Source organism: Megalobrama amblycephala, linkage group LG12 (assembly GCF_018812025.1).
Source record: "Megalobrama amblycephala isolate DHTTF-2021 linkage group LG12, ASM1881202v1, whole genome shotgun sequence".
Classification (NCBI taxonomy): domain Eukaryota; kingdom Metazoa; phylum Chordata; class Actinopteri; order Cypriniformes; family Xenocyprididae; genus Megalobrama; species Megalobrama amblycephala.
In genome coordinates, this window is record NC_063055.1 from 33,157,582 (window position 1) to 33,181,076 (window position 23,495).

The 23,495-nt window shown below is 37.7% G+C and overlaps 1 protein-coding gene across 7 annotated transcripts in view; it reads left to right on the top strand.

Moving 5' to 3' along the window:
* Nucleotides 1-23,495, top strand: part of prdm16 (PR domain containing 16) — a 254,827-nt gene that overhangs the window by 113,209 nt on the left and 118,123 nt on the right. For all 7 annotated transcript variants that reach the window (XM_048210729.1, XM_048210730.1, XM_048210732.1 and 4 more), the window contains exon 3: nucleotides 23,086-23,136. In XM_048210729.1, the coding sequence (XP_048066686.1) occupies nucleotides 23,086-23,136 (51 nt within the window). The remainder of the gene's footprint in view (nucleotides 1-23,085; nucleotides 23,137-23,495) is intronic.

Consider the following 23,495-nt stretch of genomic DNA (forward strand, 5'->3'; position numbering starts at 1 on the left):
CTTTTTTTTTTTTTTTTTTTAAACTGGTTGAGGTAACAGTTTGTCAGTTTGCCAATTCACATCCATCTATACCATCAAACTTAAATAAATACATTTCCTTAATACATGATCCTTAGTGTCTGAAATCACAGTTAAATGCTTACAGGTCATTGTCCTTTAGTTTTTCTATTACTTTCTTGTCCTAATGTTTGTGTTCAAAATCCCAAGGGTTGATTTTCACTTGTCTTTGCTAATGATTTTATGAGGTGCCCCATTCAACTCTTGTTTTTCTTGAGTTGTGAATTGTTGGTCATGACTCATGAGTTGTGTCCAAGCCGTGGGCCCTTACCTCTCCCCTCCTGAGGCAGCCCATGTTTTTCGTCACCGCCCATACCCTCTTCCTCCCTTTACACCCCTGAGGTCTTCCGGAACCTTCCTCAACATTCTGCCCATGTCCGCACTCTCATTAATCAACGTCAAGCTTCAACTGGAGGACAAGGCCAGTATTCTCTGCGCTGCCCCCTCAGACGCTCATACATCTCATTGTTCTGATTCACATGGGCAAAGAAACGGCAGAGAGCCCGACATGAAAGGGATGAGACTTAGAAAGAAAGAAGAGGAGGCATTTCTGCAACTTTCTCTCACTTGTTCACTCCCATCAACACTCTATCAGTCTCTCTGTTCATTTCCAGCTAGTGTATGGGAAGAGACGATCGTTGTGAAGAATACATTTGAGTCAGTCTACAATTGCCAGTCAGTCTACAGTCTACAATAAGCATTGAAACGCATTGTATAAATCTTAAAATTTCAACCCTGTTACATTGATTTTGGATAGCAAGTCAATTCATGTCACCATTATTTATACAGCTCTTTATACTATACAGATTGTTTCAAAGCAGCTAATAAAGCAAAATAACAAAATCAATTATGCAAACTTCATAAATTCTGCTTAAAGCACCTCTAAAAAGACAATATATAGCAACCAACTGATAATTTAAAAGTTGATATTTGTAGAAATATCAGCATTAAATTTACCTTGTTTCACAAATTTGTGAACACCAGATTAATCCATTAAACTTTCAACCCTAATATCATCCACCCTGTTACCTTAATGAGCATAATTATGTCCAAATATATAATAAAACGTCTTCAACGTATTATTTGACTGAGAGAAAAAAAAAGAAGAAAAAAAAAAACCTTAAGAAAACTCATCAAACTGGAAGAGGCACCCATTTCATAGAATGACCCATTTACAGAAATGAAAAACAGCTATTGAGAGGATGAGAAAAAAGAGGGGGAAGAGAGAGAGAGGAAAACGTAGAGAGAGAGGCGATGTGTATGCCACTCTTTGTCCTGTGTTCATTGTCCGTTGTTTGTCATTAACCTTTGCTGTAGCTCCCGGATGGAGCTGCCACTTTTTATACAAAGACAGCACTTTTTTTTTTACCACCCTGGGAAAAAAAAGCATTTAATCATGTCTAGTGGGAGAAAACTCAAACATTTTGAAAGGTTTTATGCTGATGCAAAAAGTTTTGACAGACAACAGAGCGCAAAGATCCGAGTGGACACCGTCGGTGGTTTGAATGAGCGAAATGGAAAATAATTTGGCCGGGAAGCCTGACAGTTTCTCTTTCTCTCCATCTACCTTGCCGTGCTTTCTCTGTGCTGTCACAGTGTCCTGTCCATCAAAAATAAGCCCTTTAGCTCCTCATTCACATTTCTGCTTATGACCGGAGTTTGATACAGGAAACGCAGGATCCTGAATTTGAAAAGGTGCGTTTGGGTGAGTTCACGCTTGTCTGCAGCTGTGTCGGTTGATGTTGGTGTTATTGTGCATGTCTCCATCAAAATGGAAGCATAGGAAGATGACAGCCGTGAGAGACGGCACAAGAGCGTGCGGCCTGGATGACTGATGACCCCCCCTCCGGGTCCCGTCAGCCCTGTTACTCTAGCTGGTCACATGCCACATTGTGCTACTGCTCACCAATGGACCTCTGTCCCTGACACCAAGAAGCAATCAGTCTTTTCATCTGTGCACTCTCACTTTTACACACATACAGTTCCTCTAGGCACTTACCGGCTGGACATTGGGGTGGGGGTAAATTACATTGCCAATCAATCTTCTCCACCGACTTGATGAAAGCTGTCTAAACTTTCGCTCTTTAACTAACCCTCTGAGGTCTATTAAGAATGCCCAACGTAAACCGGACAAACAACAGCTGAGATTAAAAGCCATTCAGTTCTGCTAGAGGTGCTTGAGAAGTGGTTTCTTTGGGAGAACGAGTGAGGCTGTTGGGTTCAACAGTTAGCTCCAGAAAACATTGCTGTCTAAGAATGGAGAAGTAGCTGGTGGTTAAGCCATTTCTTGTTGTTTTTCTCGGACAACAACACTTAATTTTGGGTGACTTTCTTCAAGCTGTCTGATTCTAGAAGATCGTTAGTAGAAAGTAGAAATTTTTAAGGTGTCATTGTTACAGTGTAAATACACAAATATGTAATGAGTATAGGGTTTAGGTTTGGTTTAAGGTTAGTTGCTTGTAATTTTGCATAATTTACCCTTACAAGGTTAGTTCACCCAAAAATTTTATTAGTACTTAAAGACAGAAATTTCATTTTTGGATGAACTAACCCTTTAATAATTGCAGTCGTAACTACATCTGTAACAAGGACATTGAGCAACAGTTTATTTTACAGTGCCGTAGTTACACGTTACTTCATGTACTTACCAAAGTAATAACAGTAAATTATGCATAATTACAAGTAACTAACCCTAAACCAAACCCTAACCCTAACTGTAACTCTATAGTACGTACATGTAGTTAATTAATATATTATAATGTATAATGTAACTACGACATTGTAATATTAAATGTTAACGAAATTGTTACTATTTCTTATGCTTAAAGAGTTTACTTTAAAATTCCAAGTATTAAACTCTGAGAAAATAAATAAAAAATGATTAGTTTGACTGAACCATTCAAATACAATTGCTGTTGTGCTGTGTTGACGTAAATATGGCCAGTTTGATACATTGCAGTTGCAACATGCGATTTTTTAAATGATTTCTAATGGCTTAAAGGACACAACATGCCACCAATAAATAGTCAAATATTTTTTTTCAGATCTTCTAATAATAAGAGAAAGAAAGGCAAGAGATAGAAAGAGATCTTTGTGAGGACCCTCCTCTGTGGGGTTTTGGCTTAATCTTGAGTTATTTTCTCAGTGAAAAGAGGGCAAAAATACCATGACGGTCGCAGAGCAAATTTCTCCATGCCCATACACGGTATTAAGATGTCTCTGATCCACAGCGGCCCGCTGATCTCCCCTGTTGTCTTCTTCTCGCGCTCTTGTCTGGGACGGTGGCCAAGTGCCACCGAGGACACCGGGCCTAATAAATCATCCCTATTTCAACATCTGCAAGGCCCAAAGGCTACCCCTGACCACGATGAGCTCTTCTCTTTCTCACCGGGAGACTCCTCAGGGATGACAAACCCAGCATTGTCTCAGCTCCAGTGAAGAGGAGGCTCTCTTCTTCTCAACCCGTTTGACAAAAGGCGTCTGAAGGCCAGCTTTAGCCTGCCAGTCCAGATAGCCGGCTCTCAGCAGGAAAGACTGCTCCCTCTCTTTCTCTCTCCCGCCATCCTTCGCCCTCTCTCTCGCTCCCGTCTTTTAATACTCTCCTCCCTCGGAGGTCAGCGGCTAGGCCTCGTCCTTTCATTCCCACTGCACTCTCAGGAGAATATAAAGACATCAAGTGCGGAGGAGGGGAAAGAAGCCAAAATTGGCAGAAAGAGATATTAGACATGGCTGTCACCACTATTCTGTGGCCACTTTTCATCCGAAGTGTCGTAAGACGAAGAGGGGAGGGGGGAATAGATAAATAAACAGCATGGCGGAAAAGTTGGATCTGGGGCTTGTCGCATTATTCATTTTCAAAAATAGACCGAAAGGAGATGAAAAAAATCTTTGGCGACGCCAATTACATAGAAGAAAGGAAGAAGAAATCAATTCATAGTGTTTCGACATTGTATACTAGTGAACTAAGCTATTCATTGGCTTTTAGTGCGCTGCTCCAAGCCAGCAGGGGCCTGATGCGATTGTTTGTGTGTGTGGTTGCGAAAGTGCATTTCAGCAATACTGATGGAGCATAAAAGGACTAGTTTGGTTAAAAGGCTTCCAGGTATAATCTTAACCATGTTTCTACTCTAGCATTTTTGATAGAACACTTTGAAAGGATTGTAAATGTAAGAAACGAAGGCTCTCTCTGCATTGGCCCACTGTCTTCCACCTCAAAACATTTGGATTTCCAATTAACCCAAGAAGAATTGTGAATTTCCTGCTGGCAGACAGGCCTTGATGTCTTAATCTTCAGCATGTCATTGCCATGAAAGGCGGCATTTGACAGTGTTTCACAGCATTGAACATACCCCCAAAAGCCACCCAGTGACTCTAAAGAGGGTCAGGCCAGCGGGCACAACACCAGCCCCAACTGTCTGTTCTCTGCAAAAGCAGCATATAGTAACAACATGCGTATTGTCTGTCTGGAGCTGCCTTAGAGTCCCAAAGCTCCTCAGGGGGCTGGAGAGCACAGGAGATCACTAAGACTTGTTAGCCTTGGCTGGCAGACATGTGGACAGAGTGTTGTTCTTAGAACAAAGACTAGCATATAACAGTATTAAATTTACCATCAACAGCCACAACATATATGATAATGACAGTAAACTGTCCACTCTGCTTTTTGTCCTCTCAGGCGTCAACGAGACATGGGAGTTTTGAGGAATTAGTTGGGCAAACATATCTATCAACAGACCAATTCTGAGAACAGTGAGCTGATTCATTAAGCACTGAAAAAAAGTGTAGCTTGTTAAACTACAAGCTATTCATAATCAGACAGTAACTTACAGTCAACTGCACTTAACTACACTACAAGCTGCTAACGTATGCTAGCAGATCTACTCAGTGCAACACCACAAAAATTGAAACCAAGTGATTGACACAAAAGCCTGTGTTGCACTTTGCTTGTGGTGGGAATGGCTACAGTAGAAACAAAAACATACAGTAGAGATAGTTTTTAGCACTTGTAACTGTGCAATACAATGTTATATAAAAATCACCAATATAGCATTGGTGCTACATTCCCAAAACAATTGCTACACTATTTTGCTGAAATACACAAAATGCTACACTGTTTAGCTAAGCTACAGTCATTCTGCTACCAAACTATAGTTAAAGGGTTAGTTCACCCAAAAAAATGAAAATTCTGTCAGTTATTACTCACCCTCTTGTCGTTCCACGTTCATCTTCGGAACACAAATTAAGATGTTTTTGATAAAATCCGATGGCTCAGTGAGGCCTGCATTGACAGCAAGATAATTAACACTTTCAAATGCCCAGGAAGGTACTAAAGACTTTTAATTTAATTTTTTTAATTTAAAACAGTTCATGTGACTACAGTGGTTCAACCTTAATGTTATGAAGCGACGAGAATACTTTTTGTGAACCAAAAAAAAACAAAATAATGACTTTATTCAACAATATCTAGTGATGGGCGATTTCAAAACACCGCTTCATGAATCTTCGAAGCTTTACGAATCTTTTGTTTCGAATCAGTGATTTGGAGCGTGTATCAAACTACCAAAGTCACGTGAACCATTGAAATTTCGAAAGGTTTCGAAACACTTTTGACGTAACGAAGCCGTGTTTACTGAAATCACGTGACTTTGACAGTTTGATACACGCTCCGAACCACTGATTCAAAACAAAAGATTTGTGAAGCTTCGAAGCTTCATGAAGCAGTGTTTTGATATCGCTTAGTATTCTCGTCGCTTTGAACCACTGTAGTCACATGAACTGTTTTAAATATGTCTTTAGTACCTTTCTGGGCATTTGAAAGTGTTAATTATCTTGCTGTCAATGGAGGCCTCACTGAGCCATCGGATTTTATCAAAAATATCTTAATTTATGTTCCAAAGATGAACAAAGGTCTTACGGGTGTGGAACGACATGAGGGTGAGTAATTAATGACAGAATTTTCATTTTTGGGTAAAACTAACCCTTTAAGTTATTAGCATCACTATTAGAGTTTTCTAGAAAAATAGAAAGTATACCCTGTTAAGCTAATCATAATCACACTGTAGCTTACTCAGTAGGTAAACTACAGTCAAGCTACTCTTTAAAGTAGTTAAATACAGTATAAGCTGCTAACAGATGCTAGCAAAGCTACCCAGTACCAAGCAATTGAAACTCAAAAGTATTTTGCTGCAACACACAAAATGCTATGCTTATTAGCTAAGCTACTGTCACAATGCTGCAAACTGTAGTTAAGATACAGTAGTGTTGTGTGATGTGGTAGAGAACAAATCCAGTTAGGTATATTAACTGAAGAAGCTATTCGGATTCATAAAGAGCAACATTTTTCCAACGAGCAGATCCTTGTAAAGAAAGTTAGGAATGAATAACGTAGCGAGAGAGAGAGAGAGAGAGAGAGAGAGAGAGAGAGAGAGTGTGTATATTTATGTGAGTGAAAGAGAGAGACCCAATGTCACTCAACATTGTGAGGCCACTTCCATGGGAAACACTGAGCTCATGCCCTATCGCTCCTATAATGGACACTTTGAGGGGATGGGCTACTCTGGTAGGTCCCCAGGCCCCGATAAACCAGAATTCCTGTCTGGATGCAAACCCAAACAACATTAGTGGCCACACCGCTGCCTCCCTCCCCCAACCCCTGTGTGCCGCCCTGCCCACTGGCATTGAGCAGAGGCAGATTCCTCCGTCTCTCCCATCAGCACAACACCACTTATCTCAGATAGTCGACAGCGATAATGCTCTTAACAACAGCTATGTGCCACCATGACACATTAGAGAGTTCTTAAGCTTTGACATCTTAGCCCCCGCTCTACCTCGGCGCATTTGCATGTCGTCCAATGTTAACATTGAAAAAGAAACTGCTCGTTTGGCAGAAGACCTTAGCTGCATTTTTCCCCCGGTCTCCTTGCTTTTGGCCAAGAGTCTCTTGTTATTTCACAAATCACACCGTAAAGTCTAATGCTCGCCACATGAGTGTGTCATCGTTACTTAACTTAAGGCCGTGGGGTGCATAAGGCTGGATTTGTGTTTTCTCATGTGAGGTATGGATGAGTTCTCACTCAGCACTGCCAGCTCGCTGCATCCCACCGCCGGCCACATCCATAAAATCTCAGGGCCCATGAAGCAACATGGCTAAGCAAGCCATGCGAAACGTGTTGCCTTTTCCTTTGCGCTGCGCTCATTTTCATTCCTCTCTCTTTTTTGATGTTTTGGTTCAATGTGGGTGTAGATATAAAAACAGCGAGAGAAAAAAATTGCTTGGAGTTGCTTTTGCAAACAATTTCCCTGCTGATTACTCTACTTACATGACTAATGGAAAGTTCCAGTGAAGTTAAGACGGTTTGCACCCTCATAAAGTGATCATTCAGCATAAATGATGATGAGACCATTATAAACCATAGGTCAAGCAGAGGCGTCTGGGGCTGGTGAGATTCTCACCATTCAGACGTCGACTAGCGCTGACAAGATGACGATGGCGTCTATAGAAACAACTTAACACTATCGACCATAGCAGAAAAATGACAATCATGGTCTCGGAGGGGGTTCGGTAATTAGATCTGCCTCTAGCTGGGTGTCAAGTCATCTTGGATATTTTTTAATACTCATCTGAGTGTTTGTCCCAGACAGATAAACTAGTAATCACCTAGCTCAGGGGGCTGATAGGGCTGTTTTGCGTTATCTAGCGGCTAATAAAGTCATTTGTGATGAGCCGAAGTTCACGCTCAGAGAGGCGGCTGCAGACGACACCTGTCTCTGGAGCGGATGTCAGATTAGGAAAGTCATCCTCTCCATATTAGGGAGTAGTCGTAATCTTTGAAGTAACAACGATGAGGACACTGCATCAACGTTTTTTTTTCAGAAGATGCTTTTAATATTACTACCCTAGCATATGGTCAAGTATATTTTGTTGTAGCACTTTTCCTAACAATATTAAACACAAAACACATTATTGGTCGAAGAAGTTTGCTGTGACCGAAATTTACAAGAACGTTTAACATTCTTCTCTCACTAGAGAGCATAATTATACATTGATCTTTGCTAGAGAAAAACAATTGACAATCCCTTTGAAGTGATCCCTAAACGCTGTCCTTTACCACTCTTCCATATTGATTTTTCCGCAGGAAAAAAAGGAGAGTGAGTCAAGGCCAGTCATAAAGAGTGTCCAAGGATGTTCCCAACATCACGCGATACGCCTCAGACGTCTCATCTTTCAGCTAATCTTTGTGGTTAAAGTAAACAGCACGCTGTGAATCATGGGAATGCAATGTGCGGCGACAGACTAATCAATTTCATTAGCTGCATCAATCATCGGCGCTTGACGTTTATTGTGGTGGTGATGGGTTGATCTGGTGGACTCGGGGACAGGCGGCTACAGTGATAAATGTTGCTATCTCTAGAAAGAGAGAATAAATAGACTACAGTCTTTTGTGGGAAAGAAGAGTTGGCAAGCTAGGGAGATTTATACATTCATCCTTATTACTGTTGCATTTACATACAGTCAGCAATTCACTGGTGACCATTAGCTCATGCAGAATCAAGTGGACAAAAATGCAAAGGATACATTGTCTTTTACTTATTATGTTTACCTTGGAAGGTAATGTTACAACGATCTAAACAATACCCGTGGTATGTTGATTTACCAGTACGCTCAAATAAACTTGAGAATGAAGAGTGTAATATCTGTGCCACTAGTGTCACTAAATGGAATTGCAAAATATTTTACTGTTTTCAGACAGACTTCCTGAACATGCTATTTGTCTGTCATTGGATGCAAACAGATAGTCCTACCCCAATCTCAAACCACTGCTTGAGACAGTGTTGTTACGTCAATAAGTTAAACGCTGACTTCATTTTTAAATGAAGTTATTGATGTTTAAATCTACAAACATTCAGTTTTTTTATTTTTTTTTTTTTATTATTATTTCACTGTACACCAGTTTTTGTTTGCATGTTTGTTTGTTTTTTTTACATTAAGGCTTCCCTTCACATTTAACAGTCTGAAATTACTGAAACGTTTCCCTCAACTGAGATCGCTGGCAGTGGATGAATAAACCTGGCTGCATGAACTTTGTCCCTCATCAACCACACTGGTAGAGGAAATATCTTGTTTGTGATCCCTCCCCTGTATCTCCAGACGGTATCTCTTGGCTGCAGCCTTAGATTTCACTCTTTGAATTTTTTAGTGGTCAATGCGACGACTAATCTGATTTGGACGCCTCTCAAGCCAGGAGGGTAAACGGTTCTCTAGCTACAGTTCATTTGACGCGCACAGCCGTGTTTTGTGTTGCCTGAGCATGGAGAGCTAAAATGATACAAATTCTTATCCTGCAATTAAAACTATTAGAGTCGTGTTATTCTTGGTGAATTCACTCATTCAAGCATTGGTTCAATTATCGTCAGAGGTAATTGTTTTCCACTCAGCTCCAGCTGATGGGCAAAAGCAGTTCTTGATACCTGGTTTGATAGGGTTGATTATAGAGTTGAGGCTTGTTTTGTTCCTTGTGCTGTTTTTGTATGAACAATGACTTTTTGAAAGTTTGACTCACAGCAGATACTTCAGATATTACATGAGCTCAGCGGTTTAATAAATGGCCATTACAAGGTACTGAAAATGCACATTGCTGTTTATATAATGTGAGAGTGGGGTAAGATGTGCCGTATTTTAGTCAAATTGTCCTCTAGTTAAAAAGAAATTAGACAGGTACTGATACATCTAACTGAATTTAGAAGTATCTATCTATAACATTATACCACTCAAAAAAGTGGTACATTGACATTACCTTAGTTAATTCACTAACACCAAGAACGATAACTTTAAAGATAAATAGAACGATAACTATATTAGTGTCCACACCAGCGAAGGATATTGTTCTGTTTATTCTAAGCGTGCTGCAGTTTTGTCGTGTGCATTAAGTGCTCAAGATGGATTCTGATTGGTTGTCAATGTTTTTGTTGTTCATCAGCTGACAAAAAAATCGTTCTGAAAGAGATTCCAAAGATATTGTTTCTCTGTACCATTATTATTATAGTTGCAGTGTGAACTCTTCTATTCTTTTATATTTAGAATGATTTTTGGTAACACTTTATTTTACAGTGCCGTAGTCACGTTACTATAATGTACTTACTCTAGTAATAACAGTAAATTATGCATAATTACAAGTAACTAACCCTAAACCAAACCCTAACCCTAACTGTAACTCTATAGTAAGTACTTGCAGTTAATTAATAATACTCAGTACTTATTTGAGTAATCACAATGTAACTACGGCACTGTAAAATAAAGCGTAACCCGATTTTTAGAACGATATCTTTATCGTTATCATTATAGTTATCATCCTTGAAGTGAACAGGCCTTAATTCTTCAGAATATTTTAATGTAATGAATGTAAAGCAAGTGTAATTGGTTACTGTACTTCAGTATCTTTTTGGCTACTTCACACTTTGACTGAGCATCACAGATATTAGTAACTTTACTCTCTTCTTGATTTTCTTTTGAATATGTACTCTTTACTCCAATACATTTGTAATGAGTAGTGTAAATACTAATTTTTCATGGCATCCAACTTTTTCAGCAGCAGTTTATTTCATAAGAAAATATATCGCCATCTACAGAGCATTGAAGGTACTATATCTTCTGTGCTTTGCCCAAACTTATCAACAAGGCAAATTTGAGTGCATTGACTGGTAGTTGCTGAAGAGCTTAACTGAGACTCTGACGTGTATTTGTAGACGTACAGCGTACAGCATTTTTAGTAATTTTCACAGATTGGTGTGAACGGGGATCATTTTGTCGTCTGTACCTGAAAAACGCAAATGAAAAAAGTTTCAGTTTTTCGTACATCGTTGTCGTGTAAATGTACCCTAAGATTTTTACTCAAGTGGTATTGGAAATGATGATTTTTAACTTGTAATGAAGTCATTTTTGTTGTACGGTATGTCTACTTTTACTTCAGTATTCTTTACACCTCTGAATAGCACTATTGATTATTATTGAAATATGTATCTTTCGGAGAAATTCAGTTTGACAGTTTAGTTTAAGCAGCTGCAGAGATTTTTATGTCTTATTAGGCAGTAATGTTGTTGCCTACCTTTTGAAGCGTGTTTGTAATACCTTGAAATGTTGACTAAGTAGACAGCACAGTATAGGATTTGGAACAGACTGTAGGTCTAAAGAAGCTCTTCTTCATAAAGTTCTCTTTTGTCAGATGTAAATATGTTTTGGAAGTTTGGAACACCAGCCATAAAGTTAAGAACCTTAAATGTGTCTTAAGAATCTTAAGCATTAAATCTTCACAAAAGACTTCAGACTTCATGGTGTGTTCCCTTTACCAACTGACTTTAATGTCAAGGAAAGGTCACATCACGCTATGCTACGGACATGCCCAACTCAACTTCATCACCCTAGTGCTTTTTCAGCACATCTTGAAGCTGGATTGTTTCCATCTAGAGAATGCAGCCAAAAATGATTGTGTTGTCATAATTCTATCACATGTCCATAAATACATGTTGCAAAGTCGTAAAAAGATTCACTGTCTCTTTGGAAAATGTTGGTTTCCATTTGCTGCACAGAATTTCATTGTATATGACCCACCAGTGGTAGCAATGAATTAGATTGTCCAAATATGTGGGATGTAATGGAGAGTCCATAGAGCGGAGTGGTTAGCATGTGTGTGTTTAGACACAAACGGCTGGCTCATAAAATTTGTGTTTTGATTGGCGGAATGATTCGCTGTGATTATGATGAGACAGATTTAGTGATCCCCACACCCACATTTCTCATTGAAACATCATTTTTCTTGTCCTTTGTCTTAATATATGCTATCTCTAAATAAAAACAGTATGCAAACAACACATTTAACTTCTGTAATGTGACATGTTTCCTAAAACAAAAAGCAATATTTATTTGGAAATAGTGTTGGGCAGGATTTGAATTTATGGGTGGGATTAGAACATGTTGTTATTGCTAACTAAGACTATTGAAAACATTGTCGGTAATAGAAATAAAATTGAAATGCATGATTACATGAAAAACTAAAATGATAACTGAAAATATAAAAGTACATTTATATACTATTTGTTATGAATGTATACTGTAATAAACACTATAATAGCGGATAAATAATACCCAAACAGCAATGATTAGGCTATGATATTAATGTTTTGTTTTGGTTTTTGCCACCCACAAGGCCTTGATTACATCAGTACAAAATAAGTCATTTCAGAGGAAAAGAAAACACTTTTCTTTTATTAAAGAATAGCCTGTACAGAAAATGCGTTCATGCGATCGGGGCCATGTATTACTAAACTAAATCTTTTATATAGACTTTAACAAAGTTTGCTTCCCTCAGGTGTGCTCACCTCTTATTCTCCGCTCTGACATCAGCTAGCGTGAGCAGGCAGGAAACACACATCAGCCATTTATTTATCTACGAAAAAAAAATCCCATCAGTGACTTATTTTGCATTTCTCTGGGCTGGAGGGTGTCAGATGGGGCTGACCCCAGCATCAACCCCAAACCGAAGAAAGCCAGCGTTTGTGCCCCTCGACCCACATATATATGCACTTATGCAACTCACAAGAGACTTTTCACTTTAACGTTTGGCAGGGCTCAGTCTGCTTTCCGCATTCATATTTGGAGAGCCGCAGTCCGGATGTTAGAGTGACTTCTCCTAACCTCTCTCCTTTTTCTCCTTCCATATGTCAAACTCTCGAAGAGTGAAACTTAAATAGAAGACTGGAAAACTTGTTCTCCTGAGCTCTGAGCTAATGCAACCACACCGCGGTTCTTCAGATGTCTCAGATGAACAGTTTTTTTTTATTTCATCGATGCTCCAACATGAATATGCAGCAAATATTTAGAGAGCATTTATTTTAGAGGAAGAAACCGAATGGTATTTTTAATTTTTTACTTCTTCATTGTGTCTGTCATCATGTGACAATTTCCCTCGGGCTTGCCTTCAGACTGCACATGATGAATAATCTAATCTTGCAAGTATGTTTCTATATACATTTTTATACTCGAGAAGTCCTGCTTTGAATTAAGAGCTCTTATTGATCTTTCACAGACACTACAGAAGCACTTTCATCCAAAAGCATATTGCTCAGTCTGACTCGGCATAATATTGATAGATTGTCAATATTTTACATTCTGCACATATTGATGAAGCAGTATCGCTTCTCAAACAGTCAATCATAATGTTGGCAACAACATAAATAAAAGCATTTATAAAATTAGATATTTTCTAGCTGCATATTTATGCTAAAAAATGCATGTCAAGTGCTTTTGAGACTGTAAAAAAATTTTTTCTTTTCAAATACACAGTGATATATCACTTTTGAAGCAACAATAATAAAAAAAAAAAAATGCTTTTATTCATACATATTATTAAAACTACAGATTTTATTGTAATTGTATTGCTCTCATATAATGATGCCAACATTATATTGTATTGTAGTTTTGTTCCTCCCTGTGTTTTTGATATGGTTTCTGTCATTGCTGTTATTTGATAGTGTGTTGAATGGCAGGCTGTTGAGGAATCAGCAGTCAGTGGTGGGATATTTCCTTTATTCCTCCTTGATTATTACTGATCATCTTCACAAATGACTTGTCAATAAATGCTGTCTACACCATTATTTATCTGTATCACTCTGTCAATATGAGCTGCACTGAAGGAACGAATGAATGATGCCATCATAAATTAGAATATGGCCCTTTTAATATATTTCAACCATATTGTTATACAGAAATGTCAATTTCTTCTGGTTATAGCTTTGTACAAGAGTGCTGGCTGAGCATGCATCAGATTTTGGATCAAGGAATATTATGAGCAGTAACTGTCATTCATTTTGGTATTGAGTTCTCATTTGCTGTGCGTGTTAAAAAAATGTTCTGTGGCATGGCAATCAGATGTAGTCGAAAAATTATATAGTGTGTGTGTGTAAAAAGGCATTTTTTTTCTTTTACTGCTGAAGAAATTTGATTGTCTCTCTTCAATAGAAATAGGAATACTAAGAAAAAGTAATAGAAAATAAATATATATAAGCAGCTTTACTTATATTATATATATTTATTAATTATTTATTTATAATTATAATATTATAATTATTTATTTATTATTTATTATATTTATATATATATATTTATAATATAAATTTTTTATAATAACTTTATTTACCTTATATGAAATCAACTCAAGCTTCAGCTGAATTATGATGGTCCTTATTAATATATTTATTAACTAATATAATATAACTAATGTAATAATATATTTATTATATTAATAATAACTTAATAATATTGGAAATTACAGAATCGAAAAATAACTACATGTAACAGTTCAATACAAATTAGGTATTATAAGTTCAAAATATAGTGTGAATTCTCAGTCACATGACCCACAGCACTTATTATTTTCTATTACTTTTTCTTAGTATTCCTATTTCTATTGAAGAGAGACAATCAAATTTCTTCAGCAGTAAAAGAAAAAAAATGCCTTTTTGCAAAATCAATCTGAAGGTTTCACATTAGATAAATGATTCAAAAGCGATTCAAAAGGTTGTTTTGTGTTCTTCAGTTATTTCTTCAACTTCTTCAAAGTTAACTGAAACACACATCTCATATGATATCATCCTGGACAAACAGCAGTCACAAAGTGCGAAAAACATATATATCTTTCATGAAAGGTTACCGTGACCTTCCGCACAAAAGTCTTGAGTGTTTGTCTATTAAATCTGTCATTGTGTTTTGCCCTCTATCTCTCTCCACACCCATCTCATCCCGACCCAAGTGCCAGGGCTTCTGTTAGCTCTAGCCATGTGATAAGTGTTAAACAAACTCACTTTCTGTGGCTCTCTCCCTTCTCACCTTTGTGCTCGCACAATGGGAATTTGACATTCCTTTAGTCATCCGTTTCGCTGCCCGCTGTGTCTTTCTCACATGCACTGACAGGACAGGAGATGTTGATAAGAGTATAATAGAGAATCAAACAATGGTAAGCTGGGAGCGATTATTTTTAATTACCCACGGTGGAGCGTTCGCTATCAGTGCACTCTTAATGTTTGCCTTGGCCAACAAAAAAAGCGGCAAGCCATGAGCTTATTAAACTCATGATATATGGTTTATCAGATTGTTGCTGGCTTCCTGGTATTTACAGCAGAACTGTTTTTTATTTTGTTGAAGTTTTTCCATGACAACTCCTTGATGGAAAAAAAAGGTTTGTACAGTAAAAGCATAGGTCCATGTAGATAACTTTGATTCACATGCAACTGATGGAGTCATTACATCGACTGCATGATGCTGGAACTTTGTGTTTGTGGGACAAACACATTGGAAAACTTTCCCTTTACCTACATTTTTTAGAAGAATATTCCATCCATCCATCCATCCAAACCGCTTGCCCTCATTTTCACACATGAATTGGCACCTCTGAGTCCAGACCTTAACCTCAGTGTAAGTCTTTGGGATGTGCTGGAGTAGACTTTACAGAGTGCTCGCCTCTTGCATTGTCAATACAAGATCTTGGCAAAAAATTTGCTAACCTCTTGATGGAAATAAATGTTGTGATATTATTTCCATCAGGTGCATACATTTTTGGTCAAGATCTTGTACTGACAATGCAAGAGGTGAGCACTCTGTAAAGTGTCCTCCAGCACATCCCAAAGACTTACACTGAGGTTAAGGTCTGGACTGGCCAATTCATGTGTGAAAATGATTCTTCGTGCTCTCTGAAACATTATTTTTGTTTTTTTACAGTTTTAACCCTGATGAATATTGGCATTGTCATCCTGGAATATGGCCATGATGTATTCCAACATGGTTGTTTAAGAAATGAAAAGCTACACACTCCATCTGTTAGGGTTAAAAGAACCGTTGCCAAACATTTTTATGTATGCATCACATAACCAGCTCCATATGTATGACTTTTCTGATGTAGTAAACTTGCTTGGCAGCTCACCTGACACAGCATTTCACTAGCGCTCTGGTACGAGTCACACCACTTGATAAAATAGCTCAAAGACTCGTAGAAGCAAGTTAAAATGGCACAGCAAATGCATTTTTATCTATTTTGTTAACACTATCTCTAACACTTGTTAACGCTAACACTTGTGTTTAGGGAAGGGTTTAACCCTTTAAGCCCTTTTAGAGTTTTTTTTTTTTTCTTTCTGAGTGACAGACACAAGTAAAGACTCATAACTCCAAATCTATAGCAAGAAGAGTCAAAAGGTAGGTATCGTTTGATAGAAAACTTTTTAAATTTTTATAGAGAAATTATTACATTTGGACATTCTCATGCTGAGAAACTGCTGATAAAATACAATATATACAGTATATATATATATATATATATATATATATATATATATATATATAGGAAGTTATTGCTGTAACCTTTGTTGAAGTTCCCCTATATGTGAGCTGCATCTGGATCAAATTTTGTAGTGATAGCATAAAGTAATCAAAAGTTACAGCATTTGGAACTAAGGTAGTCTTTTTGTTTAGCCCTTGATGCTCCCTAATGGGCTTTTTTTTTTCATGTGAATCTGCTGTAAATAATGATGTGCCATTTTCTATGATTGGAGCATGTTTCATGAAATTATGAGCGAAAATGTAACATAAATGCAGTATCCGTATATTATTTACGTATGTGTCTTGCCGGGCTTCACGTACAAAAACTCGCTCAAATTAGTCAAAGCCCAAAACAATTATGCTTGTTGTATTCTACTCCATGAGACCTTAAAAATGACATATGACACATGACTATCTGAGCTGTATGATGTTTTTGACACATTGCCGTACATACTGTAGTACAACAAAGTATTTCATAAATTATTTTTTATCAGCAAATAACTCAGCACTGCTTAGGAGTTAATCAAAACACTATTAACTACATTCATTGTAAAGTTCAGACTCTAAGCTTTCAAATGACTCCTATTTTGTGTTGATCTAGGCAGTACTTTTGAAAAATATGATTATTAATTTTTTTGTAGCTAGGTGGCGCTGAGGACGGTACAAATAGTTGATCTAAATTGTTGGATGCATTAAAAAGCTGAGTTTTTAAGCTTTGTAAAGATACTATTTTGTACTATTTTGTGTTATTCTTGTCAGTGGTTACTTAGTAATTTGATTATGAATTTTTTCGTGGGGGGTGGTGTACCGGTACACTTCAGGCTTAAAGGGTTAATGTGTTCGTAATTTTTAAATGCGATATAGCGTTAACCTTTTAGTGCCTCTCACCGGATATTTCATTACCGAATTGCTGCAATATGTATAACAACCAACGTCATAAAACTTTGCCAGATTCACGTTCATCAGTTTCAGGAAAATTGAACAGCTTTTAGCACTACTATACATTTCGCTTTGAAAAAGTCGTGATGCATGCAAGAAACAACATAAAATCATTTTGCAAAAATGTCATCGCAGGCACGTTTTTCCAGTCAGCCTGGGTTGCATGATTTAGTAAAATGGTTTAGATGTGTGTGTGTGTGTGTGATCGCAGTAATTAATCCACTTTATTATGATTTACATCATGATTTTGTTCTGTTTCAGACTGGAACAATGATGTCCAGAACGAGCAAACCCCAGTTTCTAAAACCTCTCTCTCGTTCTGCAGTCATATCTTGGGTTCAGGTTTGCATGTGCCACAAACTGAGCAGCGACCGCTTCCGCATGAATTGACAAGATCAATAACAATCACACATTTACATATCTAAACTCTCCACGCTCACCAAAACGAGAGCACATTCTTAATAACTGCAAAGCAAAACTTTCACTTTGTGGCTTTCTTGGTGTGGTCGTCCGAGCCAACAGGATGTCACTCACTCGGTTCAAAAGGCCTTGAGGTTGGTCTCTACTGGTTCTTTTTGGAAACTTGCGGCTTTTGACATCCATAACCATCTATTGGCCGCGCTGCTGTATTGCCTCACATTATCCAGACTTGAGGGGAATTGTTTTTGGCAACGTTCTCTGAAATTTTCCCACTGCAAAGCCCTTAAAATGTGCTTGTTTTACTCCATACCCCCAACGTCAAGCTGGGAGACAAACTGCCTCGTTGGCTCACCAAGGTTTACTGAGCTTCTCTAATTGCAATTAGAGCAAAGTCCAATTAGCCAACGACAAGGACTCTTTGTTATAGGCGTTGATCGAGGCTGTCGTCTCTTCAAACTGGCACGTCGAGTGTCGCGCGGAGCACAGGAAAATCCAGCCTGTGAGGCGAAGCACTGTTTTCTTTGTCCGTCGTGTGTCTATTAGGGCAGCTGTGCTGGAAAATGTTGCTAGAATGTGTGCGGTGAGCTTGTTTTCTTTTGTTCAGTCTGTGTGTCAATATAAATAGGGCTGAGGTTGAGAAGAAGAAGTCCTGATGGTGCCTGCTAACAAAGGTGGGCTTATAACAGTAATAACAGCACACACTTACTCCCTGGTGCTAATTTGCTTCAGACACTTGCGCTGAATCACCGCACAGGTGGCTACGCTTTCATCAAGCACGGCCTGCTCGTATTTATTTTTACAGTTCTCCACCATAGTGCCTCTGTTTTCGGACACTTTCGAGCACTGTCAGCATGACACGCTAATCACTAGAGCTTCACAGCGTTTTTCATTTACATAAGAAACCCTGACAAACTTGTGTAAGCAAACGTTTCGAGAAGCTTGTGAGAGGTTCAATTGTGCGTTTTACGTCTGTTTGGGAAAAGCGTTCTCACTCTCTTGCCTCTCTATCTGTGGCACAAATTGTCCTGTCGCCAAAGAAAAAAAAAATAGGGAGGAAAGTTAAAATGATTCTGACGTGTCATAAATCACACCAGCACTTGTGGCAAATCATTTTTTCCAACCGTCTAATTAATACATTATTTATTTGCTTGACACACACACACATACACGTGAGGGTAAGTCATTTGTATGGCCGAGAGCCGAAGCACATGTAGATAATCACACACACACACACACACATAGAGATTTTTCAGTAAGGACATACTACAGAATTCTATGAAAAACTAAAAAAGGACTTTAGATAAACAATCCTTACATTAGTATAGAAACTTTTTTTTTTTCATTGGATTAAATTTCATTGATTGATTGATTGCGGATAAGAAAGTCTGATGTTTTACCAGATTTAGCTCAGGTAGCATGTTAATGCCATGTTTTCCTGAATTTACCATTCTATTGATCATACTGAGAAAATTGCATTCATCTGTTTAAATACTTTACACAAAATTTCAGCAATTCTGAAGTTGATAAAAAAAAAAAAAATGGAATGTTTTGCACAATTTGATATGCGTATTTACATCTGGCATGAAACTATTCACTTACCTGAGAGCACCTGGTAGTGTTTTACAATCTAAACAGAGCTGTTGTGCTGTAAACTCTGTTTATGAATTCTGTTTCACAGTGTTTCACACATTCTCATCACCCCACCAGCAATTCACAACTCTCAGCACTATTTTTTTAGTCACATTTATTACTTTCCTTGACATTCAACAAATTTTAACACCTTTAAACTCACCTTCTTCCCAGAGCAAATGTAGAGCATTGGTCTGGCAGCAAACTGCAGAGTAATTACACTACACACACTTACACGACTGTAAGTATGTGTGTGTGTGTGTGTGTTTAGCGTGGGCTGATGTATGCATGTGATTGCACACACTGTATGTGCTTGTGCATATGTGTAAGATTATTGCTTTCACATGCTGCGGTGAAAAAAACGAAAGACATGAATGAGAAAAAATAAATAAATTAATGAGGAATATGTAGATATTGGGTTGAGGTTCCTGTTTAAAATGTGTCATGTGAACATGGCAGAAGCGTAAGGTTGTTTTGGATACGTGCTGCTCTGACATAGCTGCAGGATTGAATTATGGATGTAAGTAGTTTAAGTAGACTTGTTTGAGTATTTGTGATGTAATTGCTTCCACTCGGGCGGCTTGGATACATTGACAGCCTAATTTAGAGAACCACAGTTTTTGGGCAGTCTGCAGAGCTGTCAATCAAACCCTGATAAAGGCGGTACAGACTGTAGAGAGTATTCTGTAAAAGAGTCACTTATTCTGTTTGCTTTTCCCCCTCAGTGACTCACCTTTGCAATCACATTCACCTCATTCACTTGGTTACTTACAGACTGAATGTGCAAAACCAAGATGTATGCTATATTATAGGGTATTTCTGTGTTTATTTGGCCATTGCTACACTGTAAAAAATAATTGTTGGTTTAACTTAAAGTACGTTACCTGGTTGCCTTAAAATTGAGTTTATTGAAATAAAAAAATTGAGTTAATACAATAAAGGTGATTGATTTATTCAACAGAAACTCAAAATAGTATGTTATATTATGTTATTATTAACTACTTTAATTATCTAAGTTGATTTGACAAAAGAAAAAATGTAATGATAACAAATCATGAAAATAATTTTTTACAGTGTAGCATTGTGTTTAAGGTCATCACTTAGGTCAGCAATTGATGAAAAAATAATTACTGTACATAATCATGATAACAGGGTTGACAATTTAAGGCTATTGCCTAAAACAAAATATAAGAAAAAAAGAAAGATAAAAAAAGATAAGTGTGATGGTATTTATAGACATTTACTTGCAGAGTTCACTTTTTGAAAAAAAAAAAAAAAAAAAAAAAAAAAGAGATTTCATTTCTTTATTAAGATAAAATACATTTATTATTTATTTATGCATAAAATGGGGGGGGGGGGGGGGGGTAGGTCAGGACCCCCCCTATCTGAGTGCTGTCCCCCCCAAGAATATAATTAAAAACCACGCTAAGTATTGTAAATAAATTATATATACTTAAAATAATTCTGTAAGTAGTAAACGGGCGTTTTAAGTTTAGAAACATTTTGAGTCACCCCTCCCTTGCCTCACAGTGGTTTGGTCCACCGCACACGTCACACTCGTGTGTGTAGAAGTCCGGCGGCGCCGGCGGGAGAGAACAGTTCTACAGACAGTATAACGTTAGTTGAGAGGAGTTCCAGTAAGTAGGTTGTCAAGGCTATTTTATTCAAACACATCGGATGAAGTGATTATTTTCTCTTTAATACTGACGATGCTGAATAATTAGTTCTAAAAAAAAAAAAAATAGATGATAACTGATGATCGCTATTTTAGCGATTATAATGTTACCTAAATTGTTTGCTAGCTTGTTTACAATAGCTTGTTGGATACTAAGTCACCCACACCAACAACAATTAACACTGTGATAAGCATATGTGAACTGTAATAAGGCTAATAGATTTACTGTTGTGTGTTGAGTTTTGCCAAAGTCTATAGAATAACACAAGACGCTTCACTCGTATTGTTTTGAATGGGAGAAAGTGTAACGCGCAATATGGCGGAATAAGTCCTGCCTTCTAAATAAGAGCCAATCGCTGACTGGTAAAGCCATCGCGTCACTTCAGCGGCCCTTAGAATCACCGGTTTCTATAGAAACAGTCAGACGAAGAGACGCGCATTTAGGTCTGCGCATGCGCATTAGCTTGATCCAGCCTGAAAAATACAGATTTTGTCAAGATTCGAGAGTTTAGAAACTACATTTATGAGCCAGTTGTTGTTAGATTTCATTGGGGATTTCAAGTGAAATGACTTGTCTTAAAGGGACTTTGGTTTTGCTCAATGTGTATTCATCGTATTTTGGTGACTTGGTTGTAAACAACTTCAAAAATATTCCAGTAAATAAATAATTTTGAAGAAGAATATTTTGGTCAATTTAGTCAGCTTTTTCATTGAACCAAAGAAAAACAATGAGCATAATGGCACAGTCTCCATGCTACACTAATAATAGTAGTAAGGTTTTCTTCTGTGTAACATTATATATATCCTTTATAAGTACAATTTTGGCTGTATTATTTATGTCCCCTTCAAAAACTGCTCTTAAGAAATTTTATGTTTATTGTCCCCCCCTTCTGTCAAATGAAATTTACTCCCCTGATCCAATGGCTCGTTTCCACAGAGCAGTACAGTTCAGTTCAATACACTACAGTACGATTCGGAACGGTAAACCCTGATCCGCCGGGTCCCAAAAATGTGGTATGGTACGGTTCGGAATTAGGGTACCATTCACAACTTCTGACAATGGAAACGAGAAAAATTGCATACCGTACTGAACTGTACTGAACTGTACTAAACCGTTCCGTTCGGTGGAAACAAGCCACAAGTATCCAGCAGAATCTTTGCACACGCTCACACACCCTTCATTCAGAGGATGAGACGGGAAATGGGTGGGCTGTGGGCACTGCAGATTACTTTAAAACCTGCGTACGGCCCAATAATCCCAGAGCACAGCCTCTTCCTGTTCTACTCTGAATGAAGGCCACTGAGATTCATATGAGGTCCCATTATCTCCAAACCTGGAACAAGCTCGCTTCTCAAATGAGCAGGAGCCCTTAAAGACACTGGGTGCATTCTCAAAAACCCACTCTGTATAAATATTCCTGAAGGCCTCTAATTCCACATCTCCTCCAACTGTCTAGGTTAAAACTTTACAGCATTCATTTCATCACACTCGGGATGGTTTAACCTGTGCTGCTGTAGTGGCAGCCCAGCGGGGGGTGCAGATTCAAACGACAGATTCATCACTCAGTAGCCATTTAATGCTCACTTCTCGACACGTTTCAAAGCCCACATCTAATCTTAGCTAGTCAGTTTTTACAATATTCGGATTCATACTGAAATAAAGAGCATTTGTGGCATACTAACAATTACCATTGAAAAAACACAAGTGCCTCCGTCTACAAAAGTAGTATCACATCAACACGATCATATGGACACTTTTACAGGTTCAACATTAATTTTACTGGCAAACCAAAGTATATCATTTCTGTTTTTAAACCTTCTGAAACAATTGCACAGTGTAAAATGAGAATATTTGAAGTCATACTGTACATTAGTCTTTTCAATATTCAATGAAGTGCTGATTTCAGGTCATAAAAATGCCATGATGTTGTATATGTCAGTAGTCATTAGTAATCATTAACTAATGTTTAGTAGCTAATCATTAACTGTTTATCTTTTGTTTTCACAGCAAATGCTGAATGATCATGAAACGTCGTCTCAAGACAGCTGTATTAAAAAGGTAGGATTTATTTCATGCCAGTCCATCCCTCTTTACAGATCTAAAGGATATGCTGATCTCACCACACACAAATATGAACGACACAAAAGCAAAATGAGAAACAGCAATATGCTCCTTATAGGGGTTTTTATGCTAACTGAAGGTGAAAATTAATGTATATATTAATCACAGAGACAGGGAGTATGAATATATTTATATATTACTATAATGAATATATCTATCTATATATCTATATACAGTGCTACTTGAAAGTTTGTGAACCACTTGCAGAATCTGTGAAAATGTGAATAATTTTAACAAAATACAAAAATGCATGTCATTTTTTTATTTAGTACTGTCCTGAATAAGATATTTTACAT